General features: G+C 43.8%; 1 protein-coding gene across 1 annotated transcript in view; it reads right to left on the reverse strand.

Annotated features, from left to right (window-relative positions):
* LOC118233668 (receptor-type tyrosine-protein phosphatase N2-like) overlaps positions 1 to 23,711 on the reverse strand; it is a 134,130-nt gene that overhangs the window by 22,637 nt on the left and 87,782 nt on the right. The window contains exons 13-14 of the mRNA XM_035429491.1: positions 12,256 to 12,468; positions 7,537 to 7,737 (exon numbers count right to left, since the gene is read on the reverse strand). Of these exons, the coding sequence (XP_035285382.1) occupies positions 7,537 to 7,737; positions 12,256 to 12,468 (414 nt within the window). The remainder of the gene's footprint in view (positions 1 to 7,536; positions 7,738 to 12,255; positions 12,469 to 23,711) is intronic.

Consider the following 23,711-nt stretch of genomic DNA (forward strand, 5'->3'; position numbering starts at 1 on the left):
AAGGACAGGCAGTTTAACACACAGGGGCCATTACAGCCTGGCGTACTGCACTCATAATTCAGCAAGGAGAAGTGGCAGTGATTAACGCGCGCTAATGAGACTGTCATTCCTCCTGAAGAGTAACCACAGTCTGGGGGGGCCCCCAGCGCGGGCCCCCGCCTCCCCCCGGCTTCCCTCACACACCGTAATTGGAAGTCATTGCTTTTCGGGGACGGGGGGGGGGAGAGGATGATTTATTTTGGGGAACACACCGCCGTACCGATACCCTAGCTGTTCCTCCCGGGGCGTCAGCGGTGAGATTAAGAACTCAGCGGCTGCATCGGTGCGTCCGCAGGTACGGCGTCCGGAGTGAGAGCTACAGCATCACCATTCCCTTACGCCGCAGACACTACCCCCCCCACGCACCCCCCACCCCCGCCACTCCCCCATATGGACATCCAATATATTGACGTTGGTGATTTTGACATTGTTATAATGGAAAGTGTTACCACTGACAACAAGACTTTTTGTGAAATAAATGTTAGTTGGAATTTGTCATTTGCACTGAGGAATGTACTGAACAACATACAGAAATTAACTGCAAACTATACCAGTTATTTCCCCTTTTTATCCCATTTGGGCCATGTCTGAATAAACCGAAGCAATGTCTTATTGAACAAAAGTGCAATTATTGTGGCATTTAACTGTGGAGCGCTTCCTAATATGAACATTTGTTACCATATATTTTCAATATATTGTAATATACTTTGCTGCATAAAGATGTGTGCACATACAGGAGTGAATGCATCTTAAAAAGCATAACATCAAATACTTTTCACCGGGACAAAAGTGGGATCAGAATAACTATTACAGATGCTGTACCAGGAAAAAAGAAAAAAATCTGAATAAAAAACAACTACCTCACACATAATTAGGCAAATAACAAAGGTAAATGAACTGCTAACACGGTGTCTCCAGTTTTGCTGATTTAAAAAGAAGAAGAAAAAAAGATATTTCCATGAAGCATAAAGCCACTGAAGTGAGGGTGTGTTTTGAGTTGTTAGTGAAACGCCGACTCCTGTGCCTTTGGTTTTAAGGCAGAATCAGAATATTCTTACGCAGAACACAGCGCTGCATTATACATCAGTGTGATAAAAGAGTTAGCAGATGTGGATTAAAGCCAACAGGCAGTGTTTCACAGATTTAAGGCCTACAGGATTAAATAAAACAGACACTGGAAATGCTGCAACCGTCTGGAAGTGTGGAGCAGCAGACAGCTGATAAAACAGCGGCACATGGGCCACTAATCTACAACCTGCACCAGGCACGCCTGGGCTGCCTTCATAAAGTGCATAAGAGCTGATCTAGGATCAGTTTGGCTTCTTATTTCAAAATGGATACGGTCAGGATGTGGACGGGGGCTGCCTGATCCCAGATAAGCATGCCAACTCTGAGTCACTTTATTAATATGGCTCCTGGTTTCAGGCCTGAGATAAGTATCTAAAAATAGTGCTGCTCATCTCCTGCAGCGTGTCGGGTTATAAATAGGTGTTTATCCCCGGCCACCCTGTGTTTCAGCCCTCACTGACCACCCTATTCTACTGGGGTCAGCAAAAAGAGAGCCACACTACTGCCCGAGAGCTGGGCAGGACATAACCGTATGGGCCAGCCAATGGCTCCCTCTAAGGCAGGGATCTCAAACTCCAGTCCTGGAGCAGGGATCTCAAACTCCAGTCCCAGAGCAGGGATCTCTAACTCCAGCCCCAGAGCAGGGATCTCAAACTCCAGTCCCAGAGCAGGGATCTCAAACTCCAGTCCTAGAGCAGGGATCTCAAACTCCAGTCCTGGAGCAGGGATCTCTAAATCCAGTCCCAGAGCAGGGATCTCTAACTCCAGTCCCAGAGCAGGGATCTCAAACTCCAGTCCTGGTGCAGGGATCTCAAACTCTAGTCCCGGAGCCGGGATCTCTAACTCCAGTCCTGGAGCAGGGATCTCAAACTCCAGTCCCAGAGCAGGGAACTCAAACTCCAGTCCCAGAGCAGGGATCTCTAACTCCAGCCCTGGAGCAGGTATCTCTAACTCCAGTCCTGGAGGAAGGATCTCAAACTCCAGCCCTGGAGCAGGGCTCTCTAACTCCAGTCCTGGAGCACGGATCTCTAACTCCAGTCCTGGAGCAGGGATCTCAAACTCCAGTCCTAGAGCAGGGATCTCTAACTCCAGCCCCAGAGCAGGGATCTCAAACTCCAGTCCTAGAGCAGGGATCTCAAACTCCAGTCCTAGAGCAGGGAACTCAAACTCCAGTCCCGAAGCAAGGATCTCTAACTCCAGTCCTGGAGCAGGGATCTCAAACTCCAGTCCTAGAGCAGGGATCTCTAACTCCAGTCCTAGAGCAGGGATCTCTAACTCCAGTCCTAGAGCAGGGATCTCTAACTCCAGTCCCAGAGCAGGGATCTCAAACTCCAGTCCCAGAGCAGGGATCTCAAACTCCAGTCCCAGAGCAGGGATCTCAGGCTGAGGTGGAGGGGGGGGCTCCTCGTACCGAAGGCTCGGGTGCTTTCAGCGCACGTACTACAATCTGCAGCCTTAATCCTCGCCGTGGATTAGCAGCCAGCAAACGAACACTTATTAAATTACACGCCGTCCCTGAATATCCCAAAATTGGCTCAATAAAAGAAATAAGTATTTTTTGTAGGCCGAGAACGATCCATGACTCCCAATGATCCGTGACATTCAGTGATGGGGTTGGGGGGGGGGGGGGGGGGAGAGAGCTTACGTAACTGTGGCTTCATTCTGGTCTATAAACCCCCCCACCCCAAACTGCACCACCTTACCACCTCATCCTCCCCCCTGCCCCCCTCCCCCCACCCCTTCGCTAATTCCAAAGTAATGGGGTTTTGTAATGAGTAAAGGGATTATGGCAATCCAATCAGGAGGTGCTGAGAACTCTCCGTATCAGGCAAACACTTACTAATCCCCCCCCCCTCCTCCAACCCCCCCCCCCCCCAGGTTAAAGCTGCTGAAGGTGCTCAGTAAAATAAAAAAGGACACTGTGCGACAGAAGACAAGGACACATCAGGGCGCGGGACGTGTGAGGGGTGCCATTTTGGAGGCCTGCCGTACTCAAAAGAGGTTCCAGGTCGGCACACGGCGCAAGGTTAAAGAGCATGGTCCGGGGGTGTATCGTGGCGTAGCCCGTAGAGCGCTAACCACGTGCTCATTGCGAGCCGCGACGTCGGCGGTTCGAGTCCCGACCGCGCGACCCTTTGTCGCACGTCTCTCTCTCTCTCTTCCCCTGCTCTTCCTGTCTCTCTTCACTGTACTGTCTAATAAAGCTGAACAAGCCCAAATAAATAAATAAAAAGAGGTAAGGTCCTCCTGAGTTATGACTTCTACAGTTTTTTCCACACCACACTCGCCTAAACATAGTCTGGATTTAAAAAAAACAACTACAGGAGAGCTTGATGAAGAGGCAACAGGATTAACCCCCCCCCCCCCCCCCCCCCCCCCCCCCCCCCCACCCCCCCAAAAAAACAACAAAAAAAAACAGCTTTAAGACAGCAGTCTATCGGAATAATTAAACAGCACTGCTCTTCTCATCTGGCTCACACGTATGCGGGGTGAATGCCACGCACCACCGGGTCTGTGTTTCATACAAACCCACAGCAGCCGGTGAGGACCTTAATCTCCACAGACTCAGCGCAGTATAATCTGCACCCGCTCGCCTGGCCACAAAAGACAAGATAATGCGGTTTATTCAGACACGAGGTTAATCCTCTTAATGCGAGCCCATTCACAACGCAGGGCCGAACGCGGAATTAAGACTCTGACACAAGCAGAATGAGTCTGAAGCCGATTCATTAAAACAGATAAGAACGTTGGATATTTCTTTCTTTTCATGCCAGGTCAGGGACTGGGGATGGAGAAACCCTTACTGCTATTACCTGGGAGTAATCACTTATCACTCAGAATTATTATCCCGTTGAGGCGCAAGAGGTCACAAATTAGAATGTGATTAGAATGTTCTGAGAAATGAACATTCTAATGCGGACGTAAGAAGTATTGCTGGGTGCAGTGGAGTTCTAGAACACTGACTTAGAATTTTTTTGGGGGAAAAAAACATTCTAAAAGCCCTACCCTTCAAAGACTTACATTTTTATTTTCAATAATTTTATATAGTATATAGCTGTGAGTTACCCCCAATATACAGTTAAGAAATTTGACCTCCCACTCCCCCCCCCTCAACCTCCCCATTACAGCTGCACTGACTGTTCAGCTATGTCCCCTCACCAAATAAATGTAATCTCTTCCCCCAGGTTTGGCTGTGCTATCCCTTGGCTGGTTTCAACATTAACAGATAAGCGCATTCTCAGAGTTTTCATCTGTTCATTTTGGAAGCAATTTCCATCGTGATTCTGGCTGCAATGCATCCACGGCTGTTTCTCTTGCAAGGGGGCTAAAGTTCTAGAGCAAAACCTGAACCTCGAGTAACAACTGTATGAAATACGGTTGTCAAGAAGTGTGGACTCCATGTTCAATGCCTCAAATGTCCACCCTTCCATACATACAGTCATATATATCCACGCAATGGGAGAGAGTCTAACGTCCTAACTGCTCATTAAATACACTTTTTGCAAAGAGTACAGGTGTTAACCCTGATATCTGGGTCCAATTCCCACAAGAACCAGTCTAACAACTCTGGTCATCTAAATCACCCTTCCCACATTCAGCTTCTTGCATCTAGCCACTCTGAATCCCCAGGTTGTAAAAACAGACCGCAAAGAGAATTCAGTTCTCAGTTGACACACGTGGTTAAATAAATGTCAAATAAAATACAAGAAAAAAATGCAATTCGTATATAATAGCGTAAAATAACGTACTTGTTTATTATAAACGAGAAGACAAGCAGATAACGTTTATGATATTGGATTCATTTAGCATTGTGTTCATTTAATGAATTTGTGGGTTCTGGCCATGCTGTCCATGGTTCTGAAACGGTAATATAACGCATGTGTTATCAGCTAGAAACGGAAGGCTTTTTGTTTTTTTGAACGGAAACAACGAAGTAACAAATGTTATTAGGATGGCCGAGTTACGGGGAGAAGGAAATTACCAGCTGTGCACCGATCAGATAATTTACAATCCCTTTCCTGGCTTGTTTTTGTTCTCAACAACAAATGCATATAAAATTTAAGCACGTATCATCGCCATCGCTGTATAACTGATAATAAACATAAACTATTGGTAAAACATACGATTTTTTTTACCATCACGAGACGGAGTGTCCTGATATAGCATTTAAATACTCAGAATGTAAAGCCAGGGGAAGAGGTGAACGATTTCGACACAGGAAGAGAGACTTCGTACGAACATCGCATGATTTAGGTTACAGTAGCGCCAACTTGGCTATTGCTGCTCGGTCGGGATTTCCATTTACCAGTGTAGTAGTACGGACTCAACACCCTGCTTTCTTACTCAATGGGTGAAAACGTCACCTCCAGAAACTCAGTCTTTATATCGGAGAATTTTTCTTATTTTCAATTTTTTTCCCTTCATGAACCTCGTTCATTATGTGGGAGTCTCGCTTTAAAGGATGAACGCCTGCCTACCATAACGCGAGCTCCCGCACTCACAATCCCGCTCAAAAGCGGTCGACGGCCGGGGCGCGAGCCAGCATCCACCAGCGCGCTAAGCCCGAGGACAACAGCGGAGCGTTATCGCTAATGCTGTTGGCACGCGATGTGTGAACCAGCCTGGCTCGTGGGATTTGGCTTCGAGAGAAAAAAAAAAATCGACAGAATTACATTGAGATTTGGCTCGAGAAACAAGCGAGCTGTTGGTTTTTTTTCTTCTGGTTGTCTTGCGATGTAATCTTTGAACTTTGCTTTGGGATACATCAAAGCACGCACATCTGTGGCGGAAGAAAGCCAGCAGAGTGTTTTAAAAAAATAAATAAAATAAAATAAAAAAAACATTACACCAACCCAGATATAACTCATCATTAACCCACAAATGGGTTATTATAGCAGTCTATTACAGGACTGGGGAAATGGCCATATCTCTTTCTGCACGTCATGCCAACTTCTGGTCTACATTATGTATTTAACCCAATAATTTATGTGAGATGAGAGTTTTGTTACATTGAAGCTGATGAAGATGAAGACTGTCTTTGCTTCCCCCCATGGAGTGTCCTGCTGTGGTCTGACTGTACGAGCGAGCCAGTGCCAGTACCGAAGCACATACATCTCATTGGCTAATTGCCCCAGGGTAACATGTTACAAAAAAAAAGTGCATACACACTGGCTCTCCAGGAGCAGAGGTATCCGCCTCTGACCCAACAGCAGTATTACAGTGTAAAACAACTGACTTAATGTGCCTTCATCCCTTTCCTTACAGAATTCCTTCTTTTTCCAAAAAACTAGGAGCTCAATACTGCATAACCAAGGTCTCAAAAACACTTCATATATTTTTTACCCTTAAGCTTGTCTCCGGTTTAATAAAATAAGAGGGGGAGAAAGTAGCAGATGATTTTTCATGTGGCTTGTCACACTGTAAAGTCAGACAGTTCCAAAAACCCCAACAGAATAAATGTGAAATTATCAACTGACAACAAAAAGAAAGGTGGGGGGTATTTCATCATAGAAAGGTCAATACATGCCACATTGTTCCTCTGGCTTAACCCTTTGCAGAGTATGTTTATTTCAAAATTCTACGTCAGTGTTCTAGAACTCCGCTGCTCTCAGTTACCAGTAGTGACTGTGACATCAGCATTAGAATGTTCAGTTAAGAACGTTCTAATCACATATTTGTGACCTCACACCTTAAAGAGTTAAGGAAGACAGTGGCCACAGAATGTGAGAGTGGGGGGTGTGTGCGATGGGTACATGACAGTCACAGAAGGAAACACTGCGCTACACACTGTCAAAGAGGATAACTCAGAGAGAGAGAGAGAGACTGACTGAGAGAGAGAGAGAGAGAGAGAGAGAGTGACTGAGAGAAGTGTAATGCTCGGAAAACAGACAGACTGTGACAGACAGGTCTGACTCCTGGAAGCAGAGAGGGAATGACAGAGAGGTGTAACAGGAACAGAGAGTCAAATGGATTGAAGGGTGGAGGAGAGATGGATGAGAGAGCTGTGACACACAAGAAACAGATGGAGAGAAGGAGAAATGAAGAAAGAAGGAGAGATAGAGAGATAAGAGAAAGGGATAGAGAGATAAGAGAGATGTGATAAAAAGAATGAGTGAGGGAGTTGCTCAGTATTAGGTGGGAATAGAGAAACACAGAGAGAGAGATGCAGAGAGAGAGGGAGAGACAGCGAAATAGAGAGAGACGGACAAACAGACAGAGAGAGAGAGACGAGACAGAGAGAGAGCAATGAGTTGAAGGTGGGTGCTAGAGTTGACTGGCAGATGAGTTGATTGGCGGGTGTTTGAGCTGATTGGCGGGTGAGTTGAAGGCAGGTGACTGAGCTGATTGGCGGGTGAGTTGAATGGCGGTGTTTGAGCTGATTGGTGGGTGAGCTGATTGGCGGGTGTCTCTGCAGGCGGGGCTGTGTACCAGGATCATGTGACCGGTGGAGATGTCCATGTTGGAGTGGGCGGGCTCCTCGCTCCAGGAGGAGGTGCTGCTCCGGACCGAGGGGCTGGGGAGCGGCCCGTCGCTGAACTGGGAGGAGACGCTGTTAATGCGGGATGAGTGCATGGGCACAGGCTCCGCCCTCTCCGCCGTCCGCACCGCCATGCGCTGGCGACACAGCTCCTGCAGGGGGCGACACAGAGCGCATAAACCACTACTGCTATGAACACAGCAAAAAAACAACTACCGCTAACACACAGCAAAAAATGGCTGCTGTTAAATTTACTTTGATAGAACGAGTACATTTGCATGCTTCCTGTACATAAACACAGTTTGTGTAGAATGTGCCTCACTGTGTTTTACTGTGCATTTTACTGGAGCACTACAGGACACACTGTTTTCCCAACAGGACATTCGCATTTACATCCACAGATTTAGCAGCCATTAAAACATGCAGCGGAAAAAGCTGTGGGGAACAGACACACACCCATGTACACACACACACATGCACGCACACACCCGTGTACACACACACACACACATGCACGCACACACCCGTGTACACACACACACACACATGCACGCACACGCCCGTGTATACACACACACATGCACGCACACACCCGTGTACACACACACACACACACACGCACGCACACACCCGTGTACACACACACACACACACACACGCACGCACGCACACACCCGTGTACACACACACACGCACGCACACACACACCCGTGTACACAAACACACGCGCGCACGCGCACACACACACCCACATGGTTGTGAAGAACACTACGCAGTTTTGAGCATACAGTGCACACATTAAATCAGTAACAGAAAGAAGGCCTGGAAATGATGACCATATAAGGAAGTGAGACCTCCCGCATCACAGCACTGAGCAGTTTTACTGCTGTGACTTAACACTGAGGAGAAAATAACACCACACACAGCAAACCTCAGATCTAATCTTCCACACGCACGTATGTCCATGTACAGTCCTTCAATACAATTTTATTGTGTATAATATTGCAAACAATCTTTACCAACCAGTATCTATTTCATGCCATATATGTTTTTTATCACAATGTCAAAAACAATGAAATATGAGTTAATCAATTTTAAGCCAATAGATTAAGATACAAAAATGTATGAAGCACAACCAACAAATCAGTAAAACAGTGAAGGTTTCACTGCGGAATTCCAACTGCACATAAACAGAAGCTCTACTCTGAGGTGAGAAGCAGGCCCAGAGCGGACGTGATCGTGCCGTCTCCAGTCCAGTAAATCGCTTTATCTCACAGGAGCAAATGCCAACAACTTAGAAACAAAAATAATTGCCTTCCTCTATGTGTTCGTTCAACAGCCATAACACCCTGCACCCTACACTGGTGTTAGAATACATTTTATAGTGTTCTGGGAACACACAAGACCAAAGAAGATGGCCATCTTGATGCTTCATATACACGATCAATCAATGTCCATCGCTGTACATTCCATACATCATTCCTTTACTGATATTTAATGCAGAATATGTGCTTCATGATTTATAAAGTTGGATGAGAAGCGTGTTATTCAAGTGGAAGATTAATATAGAAATATGTCTTTTGGTCAAAGTCTAATAGTAGATGTAAAGGAGCGCGTTCACTTTTATACTTTGTCATGAACAGAGATATTTTAAAGGGTGTAAATTGCATTATTTACACTAATCATGCTTTATATGACATACGGTATCTCTTCACATGGATTCTGTACCTTTTCTACAGTGTATCTACAGTGAAATCTATCCGTTTTATCTACAGTGAAAATGACATTTATAAACATTTAACAGCGGAACGTACGCTTGTCTTTTACCTAAATAAATACATTTATATAATATATATATATTTCAATACATCAGCAGCTCTCCTCCTTGGTCCATGGAAAAAGGACCTTGCCATTCGGATTACATTCTCCGTATGCTTTATCTACCAAGCCAGTCATTTCCCTCAAGTAAAAAAAAAAAAAAACAAAAGAAAAACATATAAAAAAGATTCATTGTTTGAAAACAGCAATCCCATCTCTATTGATGGCGCCTGGCTTTATCTGAGCAGAGGACGCCTCTCTCCTTTCTCTCTCCACCCACAACGCCTCTCTCCTTTCTCTCTCCACCCACAACGCCTCTCTCCTTTCTCTCTCCACCCACAACGCCTCTCTCCATTCTCTCTCCACCCACAGCCGAAAACATCGGCGTGCCGACGATATCGATAACGCCGCGGAACGGAGACACCGAGCGCCCGTCTGAGGCAATCTGTCGAATTTTAACAACGGCCCAAGAAGACAGGCCTGAGTCCCAGCAGACTCGGAGGAGGGGAAATTGTAAATAGTAAAAAAATCACGGAGACGCGCTCGGCTATTAAACTCTCATAGCCGCTGCCGCCGCGGCAATAACTCAGGGGCCTTACAAGGACCCCAGGACCAGGCGAAACACAGCACGCAGCGCTGTCTGGTCATATTCATCCATAAAAACAGGCTCCCCAGTCTGCCAGCTCAGCTCAAACCCCCACTCAGAGCCTAGTTCAGAGACCCCCGAAACAAACACTATAGGGACTGTAAAAAAATTAATGGAATATTCTGGATCATATACTGGGACAATAGCAAATTTGGACAACAGCGGTAATAACTAGAAGAATGCACTCAGTGCAGAGAGCAGACGTCCGCCAGAGGTACTGCAGTCCCCCCCTCACATGAATGCGCACAGCAATCCAACCTTGGCAATCCAGGCATCACTTAATGAGACATGTTTGGCCTGATGGTGGCGCTAGAGGAAAGGTGGCGCAACAGGAATGGGGTCACCAAAATCAATACGTTTCTTCCTCTTAGGAACAAGAACACGCAACATTTCATAGCCATCTGGCCATTTACTTTTCTGGATTTGTCAGACAAATGGATGGACAGATGTCCTTACATAACCTCCATGGTGGATAATAATAATAATAATAATAATAATAATAATAATAATAATAATAAAATAACCAGGGTGGGACAAGGCGGGGGGGCAGGGTATGGTGGGGGGGACAGGGCAGGACGAGATGGGGTGGCGGGGTACAAAAGTTACTGGGCTGTGGCGTGTAAGTGCATGTGCATGCATGCGTGTGTGTGTGCGTGCGTGCGTGCGTGCGTGCGTGCGTGCGTGCGCACGTGTGTGCGTGTGTGTGTGTGTGTGTGTGTGTGCGTGTGTGTGTGTGTGTGCTTGTGCGTGCCTGTTCTACGGTTGTCAGACAGCAAGCTGCTCCTTGTGATTGCACTCGGCTCAAAGGTTTCCCAGTTCTTATGTAGAAAATGCTTCAGATCATTTAGAACAATACCGGTTTACTTTAAAGAAAATATTTAAATGAGTTAGCATACGTATAAGAAGAATAATAACACACTCACACAAACACAGGCACACTGCTCGCGCACACACATACACACACAAATAAAAAAATATGAAACAATGAAGCCATTTTGTAATTCAGTGAACTAAATGCAGAAAATGGAAATGGCACACTTACAAAAAAAAAAAAACACATTTAATTTAAAATTCTGTAGTGAAGAGCTGAACTGATTACACAATCAATATCCCCCGAACAGCTCTCTCTGTGTAAAACGGATAGAGGAGAAGGTCAGGCAGGGAAACTATTTCCTGGTGTAAAAGGAACACATTTAATTAAACTTTCATTAGCACTCTCACCCAGTCTTTGCGAGAGCATTAATTAAGCAGAGCCAGACAGTAACTGACTAATCTATTTGTTGGAAATTAAATACCTTTTTACAAAACTGTTAAAGGTGCACTTAATAAATCACCGTAACATATCAGTGCTTTTATTAAACTGCATGGTAAAAAAAGATAATTTAGATGCAAGCTCTTTTGAAAACAATGCTAAAACATTGATCTGCACTATATCAGAATAATATTCATGTACAGTATCTAAAGCATACACCACCGGTTTTAATAATATAAGAATATATAATGATAAGAACAGACCATTCAGCCCATATAAGCATGTCACTGACCAATAGAAATGATCCCTTCACTAAGGCAGGCCTGGACTTTAACATCCCAAGAAAAATGGACAAATTTCTATTACACCCACAAGACCAATAAAGTGCATCAACTGAGATGAGACAAAAAATTATTCACATCCATATAATTATTCACATAATTACAACAGCAACAACAACATCAGCAACAATAACAACAAAGCATTTCAATGAACTATTCGGTGCCACCAAGGCGAGGATCTCAAACAGAATACATGAAACATAACACAGTATAACATAACATAAAATATAACATAACATAACATAACTATGAGAACAGGCTATTTGGCCCTAGAGGGCTCGCCATTTTCCTCCCACTAAATTGCACCTAGCGCTCGGATTACCTACAGACTAGATAGTATCCAGCACCATATCAAACCTGGTCTTCAAAATCCCCAGAGTTTCTGCCTCTACTGAATGACCTGGCAGGCTGCTCCACACAGCGACTACTCTCTGTGTGAAGAAACACTTCTGGATGTTGGCGATCTGCCAAAGAGTCTGTTCACACAATTTGTTTCCGAAGGCCTCATGCCAAACCGGTAGACACTGCGTCCCTCCGGGCCCAGAGTTCCCAATCCTACCCAATAAGAGTTTAGAGGGCGTGGGGAGTGGTGCGGTGGGCGGGTCCCTCTCACCTGATAGGTTGACGTGGCGTCCGAGCCGGTGTCCGTGCCCAATCGGGTGAGCTTCTCCTTCAGCTTGTGGTGGGAGCGGTGGCGCATGCAGTACACCCCGGTGGAGGCCACCAGAACGCCCACGATGCACACGATGGAGACCACGGTCAGGATGAGGAACTTGGTCGACTCGGCCTGGTTGTACTTGGTGGGGATCTGGTCCAGCATGCTTTTCTGCAAAGGCAAGGAGGAGGAGCGCGTGCACGTCAGCACAGAGGGCTAACCGCTTTATGACCGCCGCCCCAAACAGGTTTCCTGCGAGCGCTCGAACGGTTGTACAATTCCAACAGAGATACACCCGGTTGAGACCGTTCCTTTGGAGCTGCAGAATCGTTTCGGTAAGCTGCTGAACTTGTGTGTCATTTTTCCCCGAATTTAAACACACAGCGCAGAAAGAGCTACTTACTGGAGGCACAATTCTTGTGATCTTTTCACAAATATAAACACAGGTGTTTTTTCTAGCAAGAAAGGTTTTTCATAGCATTTCAAATAAACACTACTCTTCAGTTCTTAATGTGCACAGTTGCTGTGTCAATGTAACATTTATGTTACAGTTACCATGTCAATGTAACACTGATGTTACAGTTACCGTGTCAATGTAACACTGATGTTACAGTTACCGTGTCAATGTAACACTGATGTTACAGTTACCGTGTCAATGTAACACTGATGTTACAGTTACCGTGTCAATGTAACACTGATGTTACAGTTACCGTGTCAATGTAACATTGATGTTACAGTTACCGTGTCAATGTAACATTTATGTTACAGTTACCGTGTCAATGTAACACTGATGTTACAGTTACCGTGTCAATGTAACACTGATGTTACAGTTACCGTGTCAATGTAACACTGATGTTACAGTTACCATGTCAATGTAACACTGATGTTACAGTTACCGTGCGGATGTTACAGTAATGCTGCGGGAGGAGCTTTATTTATACCTGAGCCCGTAATCAAAAAGAAACGGAGAGCAGGAGCGCTGCTCTAGAATCAGGCTTCCCCTGACCTTATTCTAACCTCCTCCATTTTGAGCTGTAAGGGAAAACTGACCCTAGATCAGGGCCTTGTATTCATAAAGCAGCACCCTAGCGCAGGAGTGCTGATCTAGGATCAGTTTGCTGCTGTCCTAACCGCCTCCATTTTGAGCCAGAAGACAAAACAGGTCCCAGATCAGTGCTCCTACTGTGCGGCAGGGTAGCCAGCCAGCTGCACCTCACCCCGCCCACACCCCCCCCCCCAAAACGAACAACGCCACAATAATTCACCCTCATTATAAACATCATAAAGGCATCTTAGCAACGACAAAGAAAGGACAGTAAGAATGAATAGATACGGCGAGTCCTGCAAATTACAATCCATCCACGGCCAACGCCCCCCCCCCCCCCCCCCCGTCTGCACAATTATCAAAGAAATCAAAAGAAGAGAGGAGAGGTAGGAGGGAGGTGTTGGGGGATTGGGGGGGGTGGAGAGGGAAAAAAATGATGCTTCTGCTGCCGCCTCTGGAGCTTTTCACAAGAGGGGAATAATTAGCAATCTTTTTTTCCTTTTCTTTCTGCTACCCTATTTGCAGTGTTACAAAAAAAAATGAATTTCCAATTGCCGCCCCCCTCCCCCCACCATTATGAATGCCAGACGAGTGTATTTGTTATCCTTGTCTAACAGTTATTTGATTCTCTGCTTTCAGCTCACCAGCCTGGTCTAACAGTCATTTTTAAGCTCTGCATTTGGCTCGCCAGCCTAGTCAAACTGATTTTTATTCTCTGTATTTGGCTCGCCAGCTTGGTCTAACAGTCATTTTATGCTCTCCATTCGGCTTGCCAGACTGGTCTAACAGTCATTTTTATGCTCTGCATTTGGCTTGCCAGCCTGGTCTAACAGTCATTTTATGATCTGGATTCGGCTCGCCAGACTGGTCTAACAGTCATTTTATGCTCTGCATTCGGCTCGCCAGCCTGGTCCAACACTCATTTTATGCTCTCCATTCGGCTTGCCAGACTGGTCTAACAGTCATTTTTATGCTCTGCATTTGGCTTGCCAGCCTGGTCTAACAGTCATTTTATGATCTGCATTCGGCTCGCCAGACTGGTCTAACAGTCATTTTATGCTCTGCATTCGGCTCGCCAGCCTGGTCTAACACTCATTTTATGCTCTGCATTTGGCTCGCCAGACTGGTCCAACAGTCATTTTTATGCTCTGCATTTGGCTTGCCAGCCTGGTCTAACACTCATTTTATGCTCTGCATTTGGCTCGCCAGACTGGTCCAACAGTCATTTTTATGCTCTGCATTTGGCTTGCCAGCCTGGTCTAACACTCATTTTATGCTCTGCATTCGGCTCGCCAGACTGGTCCAACAGTCATTTTTATGCTCTGCATTTGGCTTGCCAGCCTGGTCCAACAGTCATTTTATGCTCTGCATTCGGCTTGCCAGCCTGGTCCAACAGTCATTTTATGCTCTGCATTCGGCTTGCCAGCCTGGTCTAACAGTCATTTGGTGCTCTACATTCGGCTCACCAGCCTGTGTTTCTCCACCCTGTCTGACACAGTCGGCACACGCTGGGTCCTCTGAAGTTCTATCCTCGCCCAATAAAGACCACCAAAGCAAATATCCTTAGTCACAGCTGCAGAAGCCCATCCCTAATTTGTCTTCCCTTGTCCACGGCCAGCAGGATTAGGCCCACATCCAGGACCCAGAGAATCAAGGATTCAAAAGTGTCCCGGGGTGGACCTGGTTCCCCTTCCCCAGCAGTGTGTAATGAGGGCTGATCCGTTTCGGGATTTCATGCCAACTTCTGCTCTTAACCATTCGGCTAGAGCAGGGCTGCCCAACCCTGCTCCTGAAGATACATCATGCTGTAGGTTTTCACTCCAACCCTAACAAAGCACACCTCACTCAACAGCTAGAGCAGGGCTGCCCAAACCTGCTCCTGAAGATACATCATGCTGTAGGTTTTCACTCCAACCCTAACAGAGCACACCTCATTCAAACAGCTAGAGCAGGGCTGCCCTGCCCTGGAGATCCAGCAACCTCTAGGTTTTCAGACCAATCATTAATTTGAACTGAATTTTTTCACATGGCCAAGAGCAACAGCTGTAGACTGCACACGTATCCATGGTGATAAGCCGACACGGAAGCTGTTTGAAAATGAATAAAGGGCGGCGGGGTCAGGTAAGGTGACTTTCCAGGATTTGAGAGCTACAGGTCTGACACTTTTTCCCAAAAATGACTTAAAACAGCACATGTTCGTGTCCTGTCCTTCTAAAACACAACACGATATCAACACCTGAAACTACGTATTTAAACAGTCTGAACAAACATACCAGCATTGCGCAACAATGCTACGACATGAGCGCTTTGAAATTCTAAAGCTTGATATCGTAAAACTATACGGATGCAGCCTGGTATTTCTAAGCTCTCAAATGTTTTAAAATCTCGGGAGTAAAATCAAATCAATCTTGCATGCCGTGAATGCCCTATTTCCGGAGAGAACATCAATTTCAATATTTAATTTACAACTATTACAAATAAAGAACAAGAAACACAACATTCCACATCCAGCATAAAATTACTGATTTTTCAGAGACTTTCACTTAAATCAATTCAAAATAATGTGTTATCAAAATAATTTTAATATATATACATAAACAATCAAATAAAAAATACTGTAATATTGCGCCTACTTTATTCAGCTAACAGTTAAAATGTGTAATTTTTTCCTTAAAGCAACAAAGTAATTATTCTGCCCCCTACAGGAGGATTTGGTATTGGTCATTAGGAAATCATATCTCTTGTGTAAAGTGGCATAAACATTTTGTCCAATCAGACGTGCGTTGACGTGCCAATTGAATATCTATGACACACCATACCAAACCTCTAGAACTCGTTTAGAAATGACACACTTCACATAAAAATGAAATTGCATTAATTAAGTCTTATAAATTGGGTAAGTAATAAGTATGAATCTTTATCTTGTGCGTGAATCAACACTTAAATTTCTTTAATAATTAACACAGCATTATGGGTAACCTACTTTGGACTCACAGGCCTAGCAGGTAAAGACTAAGATAAGCTTCAGAAGGCTTACTACACTGCTGAGGTAATCCCTATTAAGTCCATGGACTGCTATCTATCGCTGTCTGAATACTACACTAAATTTACACTTTCAGTAATTCACACTGCACTCTAAAACCATTCTTTTCCATGCAAGAAAGGGTCTAACAATATTTCAATTTATATATGTCCCACTTTTTGCATTCCTGTTCTGTTGTATGGTCAGCTACTTGGATGTTGCTGGCGAGATTTAGCAGGAAAATATGCTCCAGTCTGTAGATGCACTGTAGATGATCCTGAACACACGTTTGTTCCATTAGAGTCATGTTTGTTTGCTTCAGCTGCTCATGACCAACGTAACCGGCCTTCGCCCACATTACCGACAACACAGCAGCTGCATTCAAGAAGTTAAGGAGTGCTAATATTAATTAAAATGGCCGTCACTACTACAGATTAACTACAGAACAGGTACCCACAGAACAGGTACAAACAGAACAGGTACAAACAGAACAGGTACCGACAGATCAGGTACACACAGAGCAGGTACCTACAGGTCAGGTGCACCCTGAGCATGTACCCACAGAACAGGTACCCACAGGGACGTCTTTCCAAAGGAAATAATTTTAAAGAAAATAGCCTGTCCATCTATGAATAAGCAAGTTGCTCTCTCTCAAATTACATGGAATAGGCCTTAGGGAAATGAGGATGTGGCAAGCCAACAAGTGTATACAATAATAACAACAACAACAACAATAATAATAATAATAATAATAATAACAACAGCAACAATAATAGCACAAGCACAGCTGTATCTCCTCAGGTTCAGAATTAGACTCTTATCAAAAAGAAACAGCCAACAAAACGAGAGGTTTCCAGTGTTCCAACATACCACAGCACATCAAAGAGTTGCTCAGAAATGCATACATACAAGCACTACATAATTCCACTGATCACGGCCCGTTGCTTTATGTATAATGAACAGCCGAGCCAATCAGCCGGAGCTGGAACCACGCAGGGTCTGCATTAGGAGAGGCCCCTTTTTGGCTAGAGAGCCAGAGAGGGTTGCCATTACCCATACGAAGGGTGAAAACTAAAAGACGTGCGATGCAGCACCAAATAGGAGGATTTGATGTAAATGCGAAAATGGCAACCCAGCATCGGCTTCAGCACACATAACACTAAAGACATAAACATCACCCTACAAGACCTTTTTAAAAGGATGAGAATGTAGAAGTTATAGTTATTTTTTTTTATTTTTTTTAAAAGTTTTTTTAATGTTTATCTGCTTTTGTGGGTATTTATTTATTGTTATTTATTGTCATTTACTGTACACTGTACTGCAGCGCATATTACCCCATGGGGATAATAAAGACTAAACTAACTAAGTAACGTTTCACTGTGAGTACAGCGGGGGGGGGGGGGGGCTTCTACGCACACACAATCACTGCCTGCTTAGTTGAATTATATACATTACATGCACAGCTATGATTCTCAGACTGTGAAACTGCTTCTCTTCGATTCATAGCTGTGTTTGAAAGCCACAGAAAAAATGGACAAACAAAATTATGTTTAGCTCCTTGCTTCCGATGGCAGAAGAAAAATTATATAAACGATTCACAACCAACAAAACTTCCATTTGAAAATTTTCTTAGTTCTTCATACACTCAGGTTTTTAAGAGAAGCCATGCACCGACCACAGCAGGCATAATCATTTATAAACACAATGTCCTTTTCAGTCATCTTAGCAGCAGCAACAATAAAAAAAAAAAGTCAAACAAAAAGTATTGTCTCACAGATCAAGTGGAGAAGTCCCTTTTATTCTAGACGTCTATTATCCATCTGTCCGGAAGAAATTGTACTTGCAAATTTACGCTGCGTGTAGTCAAATTCGACATCGCACACGGCTTCTCCTCAAAGAACCCTCAAAAAGGCACAAACACAATCCAGTCGCCATACAACCCAGCTCTTTTTTTTAATCTTTGCACTTAAAAGCAGCAATAACAAAACAACCAAAGGCAATTCCTCCACCGTACAGCAGAAGCAACTATATATTTATGTTAATAAAAACTGTCATTTATTATTTATTAATACTGTTTATGCCCTTATCAGAGGTGACTAAGTATAGCCTACATAATATAAGAATATTGAGCAACTGAGAAAAATTACCTCAAGCACCATTTTAAAATGCTTTCATTTACAGTATTTTTGTAAGAGAATACATAAACTATATGTATTAAATATTCATAAACTCTCTTCTAAATGTTTTAAGAATGCCCAGAGTTCATCTTAAGAGGAATATATTTGGATTTTGAAATTATTTCCTTTAAATGTCTTATCCATTCCTATTTCCAACCGAAAAACATACACAAATGAAAGATGTTTAAAAGCACATTTTTCTCAATTACACTAAATTATCATCCATGTTAAATTACAGTTTGGTTTTTAGTGAAATGCGAAAAGCAAATTCTAAATGATATTACTCCCAAATACATTCCCGATGTTTCCCAATGCATTTTTTTCCAGTCTAGAGAAATACAAAAAATGACTTGATGCATAAATTAAATGAAATGCATAAGCTTAATGAACAGATTAATCCACTCGTACCTGAGAGCAGGACATAATCCGTTTTTATTTTAATTGTATTCACTGTTTATAAGCATCACAGAGAGCGCACAAACGAAATGAAAGCATGCCACAACCGACTCGTCTTCTAAGACAGAAAGGCAATTTGTTATTAGAAGAAAAAAAAATCAGGCTTAAGGTTCTGGGCGTTGTTTGTTTATTTTCTAATGTTGGAAATGAATCGAGGCAGAGGGGTGGGGTGGAGTGGGGTCGGGTGGCACGTAGTCTCTCACGGAGAGGGCAGCAGGAATTAGCGAAATCCACACAATGAAAAAAGTGCGGACAGACGGATCTCTATACCTCTGCCTCAGTCAAATTATTACCAAAGGTCAGAAGGAACGCGGCCTTGTCATTTACTCGCAGGATGACTGTCTATCTTCAGACCACAAGCATCACAACGCGTTCCCTGCACGACCCCCTTATTTATAATGTGTATATAAAAAACCGCCACACGCACGTGCACACTCAAGTATCCATAGATACACTAACCGATTTTCAGCTCTTAAATCTTAACGGACCTTTACAAATGGCAGAGCCTTCAGTCTCGAGCTGCATCCAGACGGTGATGAATTAGTGGATACCAGTCGGGCAGACATACACATTATCTTTATGTCGTAAAAACGTAGGCATATCATGAATTTAAACATGTGGGTTATTTATGCCAAAACAGAACTCATCTACGCGGTAAAGGGTGGTTCAGATTATCAAAAATAAAAATAAAAACATGGCAATGACATATCTGTCAATAGAAACCATCTTGCAATTTGTATGCACGCGAACGGATAGTTTTAAAACCGATATTAACAATGAACTTTAGCCATACATACATTTTAGTTAAATACTAAAATATCCTTTGCTGAATGGTATTGTTGAAAAAATAAAGGAATGCTTCCCCGGTCACTGTTTGTAATTATGCGGGAACAGACAGGCATAATATTCAACTGAGAGAGTGACGACCGTGTATTTTTATTTTTGTAGTAGCCTATTTAATCTAGTCTTCAATCACACTGCTTTTAAATGGATACTGGAAATAAAATTACTTTAAATCATTACGCGAAACCCACATTTTTATTCTCTTTTCAATGATAGAGGTATACGATATTTATTCAAATATAATAAAACATCACAATACCAATATTAAGGTATGGCACCTATTAGAATGCTTGGAAGGCCTGTAACAGAACATAAAGTATCTTCCAGGACCATAAATTTGGTGAAAATAAGCAGTATCAAAAAGTAATAGTAGGGAACTACTACTACTAGGCTACTACTACTTCTAATAATAATAATAATAATGACATGCTTTAAGAATTGCACAGCATACTATTGTAAAATGTAGCACTTGAAACACACTCACTCAACCTTTTTTTGTTTGTTTTTAAAAAGTACACTTAGTAGGCTACCTTGCAAACAATCCTTCAGTCAAATGATGCGATCACGAAATAATAGGCAGCCAACGACTCAGTGTGCCGTTGATCCGCTACCAAAAAAAAAACCCTTTCAAATACAAACTTCAGACCGAGCAGCATCTCTGATACGCATGTGGAGAACTTGTTCTTAATTGCATTTTCCATAGCAAAAAAGCATTGAGAGGCGGATTACTTTACAAAGGCACAAATAATTTAAAATACAGAGATATGCACAATATCGCTAATTGGTAGGCTATGTCCACAACCGAATCGATTATATCAATTATCTAACAAATGTAACCCAACAGAAATCTTCCACTCTGTTTCTGCCTGCTATACGAATTTTAACAGTCACATTTACAGGCATTAAACGCGTCCAAAGTAAACAAATCTGTTCACGAGTCACAAACAAGAGCGCTGGATTGCACTCCAGGAGGGCTTCCTGGGGGGGGGGGGGGGGGGGGGGTCACATGAAATATCCAACATCTACGAAAAGAGTGCTAACTGCATTACATGCAACATTACAGTTCATACCATTATTAATTAGGCTAAAGAGCGCAAGCACTTCAGGTGGGGACTAAACGATCACAGTGCAGTCTAATCCTATTTTATGGTGAGAATTTTGAGAGAGCGCATCTGTGTCCAAGGTCCGGTAATCTCCTAGATGCTCGGCATCCCTTAAAGCCACAGCCGCACAAATAACGCACGGAAATTAAACTGGACATTGAAACATATTTACCTAAATCCATTGTGAGCAGGGAGGTTTTTTTTATCCGTTGCGAAATTCCGAAAGCTATCCAGGCTATTCCAGTCACGACCACGTACCGCGGGCAAAGCGATATCGGCTGCCGCTGCAAAAGCGCTCGTAACATCTCAGCTATATCGGAGGTCTTTCCTTTAAACAAACAAAAAAAGTTAAAACAGTCCTCTCGGCTAATTCGGTGGTAACGAAGGCTGCCCGTCCGTCCTCCCATTCGCGAAGGCATCAACCGGAGGAAGAGGAAAAAATGGTGCGCGCGCCCCGTTTTCCCAGGCTGGTCTTCTAGCAAAAGAGAGAGAGAGAGAGCGCGAGAGGCAGAGAGAGAGAGAGAGAGAGACGCGCAGCGGGCCAAGCGAGTCCCTCGAACATTCATGTGCCAGTGACACGGAGAGCTGGATTTTTTCCCTCTCTCACGACTACATAGAGGTCTGAGCTCCTCCTTTTATCCGGCAGCCCCAGCAGAGTCCCTGTCTGAACCACATGTCACATCCACTGGTTGCTATAGTGATGCCCCCACATGTTGCCGACAGCAATAACCGAGGGGAGGCCGGCTGTTAATAAACTCGTGCTGAAGAGGGGAGTGTGAATGGACGCTGGTTTTGTCACTCATTTGTAAAGCTGCTTGGGGTTTCTCTCTTCAGTTTTTTTTTTTTTTTTTTGTGTGTGTGAATTACAATTTTTTCGTCGTTTTTCTTTCTCTGCTGCCAGCGTGTAGAGTGAAAAGAATGGGAACTGCTTACAGAAAACCCGCGAGCTTGAAAGCAGACTGGAGGGAATAGTAAGGACGGATAAACGAATGTAAAACGCCCTTCAAATCTTCATTTCTTCCATCCTTCGTTTTCTTTAGGTGTTGTCCTCATTACATCAAAAGGCAGTTAAAACTAGAAATAGCCTACAGGCAGGAAGATTATTTTTAATAGCAATTCCCAACCTATTCAACCATACATTTTGTATTCTAAACCATTTTCTCTAAATGTTGACATCACCTGCATATCGATATGAAACGCGCCTTATGCATCCACGTCAATAACTGACATTGGTACACAATGTCCTGTACAACAGTCGGCAAAATCTGGAGATCCGTTAAGCAACGAATAAATCAAACGCATATTATTATGCGCTTTCTTTAGGATGTAGGCTAGTATGTATGCTATCCCCTCAATAGCTCTACAAATAATGTTCATTCGTTATTAGGTAAAAATGTTTGTTTTCACGGTAGGTAACAGCTGCACCAAACAAGGGAAGACTGGATTAAGGAATGTAGGGAGAGAGAGGAGCGGAGAGATGTTGTCAAATGCAGATGACATCATGACGAGTCTTAGGAAGGCTCTTCAGAATCTTTTCTATTCATCGGCTCTACTCCCGCCTCCCGCCCATTGTTTATGCACGTGACAGCTGGAGGTGGCAGGCGAGCTCAGGCGGGGTAGGAAAAATAACGGCCTTTTCCACGCAAGGTGAGCACTGACCGACAGAAAAGGCCGCCTCTAAACTATGGTACGGTACGACCAAGAGCCAAGATATAGACTTCTAACATATTTTTTTCTGAAGCCTCGTAAAACCATCACGACAGACTCCTGCATGTGCACTATATGATATAGGAAAACATTCAGCGCTTCAGGTGAAGAAAGGAGAAACAAACAACAACATCAAAAAAAAGAAGTAGCGAATTGAACCTTTGAGAATAGCGTGTCTCCAAAATCGCTCCATGTTTTACCAATTTACTCTAGTGTCAAAATGTTTTTAACAGTCTCTATAGTATTGGACAAATAAAATCGAATGTGCATGTTTTTGATGGACTAAATGCCAGCCTGGATAAGCAAACGGATATCCTCCCTGTCATGCTTTATTTTCAGATCATTGTGAGATACATAAATAGATCACTTCTAAAAATTCACTCAGGCAAAGAAACCTGAGATTGACGTGAAGATTTAACATTGATCCAGGCTGGCCTATAACCCGCACTGGGCACACAGTAATGGGCATGACTATCTACTCTCTCTCTCTCTTTCGCTCTCTCTTCTCTCAACTGTCATTTCAATCAGCATTCAAAACCTGAAACAAATACAGCGTAAAACCACAGAAAGCCAGCAGGTATTAGTCTCTGATGAGCCTACCTTATGTCTAACCCTGCCAACGCTAAAACAAACAGCTGTAAATGTACAAACACACTGTAATGGGGGAACCAACTTTTTTAGAGGTTTTTTTTTTTTCAAATGTGGGGCTGTACATATTCAATTTCCACCCTAATTTGGAATGTCAAAGCATCTGCAAACACAGAGCCATGTTCATGCACCCTAGAGCTGATTTTGGGGGAGTGTAGCCATTCCACGATTCTCCTCCTAAACAGGGGATGTGTCACCAGCCAGCTTCTGTTCACCCGTCAGCAAGGGTTCGCTAGAGAGCAATGAAACGTGAACCCCTAACCGACTGAACCCTCCAGTACTCTTTACCTAATGGAGGTACAGGCCACTGCTGGAAAAGGCACAGTCCGCGGGATGCAACACATTGCGATGCCTTAACCGAATGAGCCACTCAGCAGCCTCTGTAGGCCTTTAAAAAACGTTTTCCATCCATC

This window comes from Anguilla anguilla, chromosome 8, assembly GCF_013347855.1.
Source record: "Anguilla anguilla isolate fAngAng1 chromosome 8, fAngAng1.pri, whole genome shotgun sequence".
Lineage (NCBI taxonomy): Eukaryota > Metazoa > Chordata > Actinopteri > Anguilliformes > Anguillidae > Anguilla > Anguilla anguilla.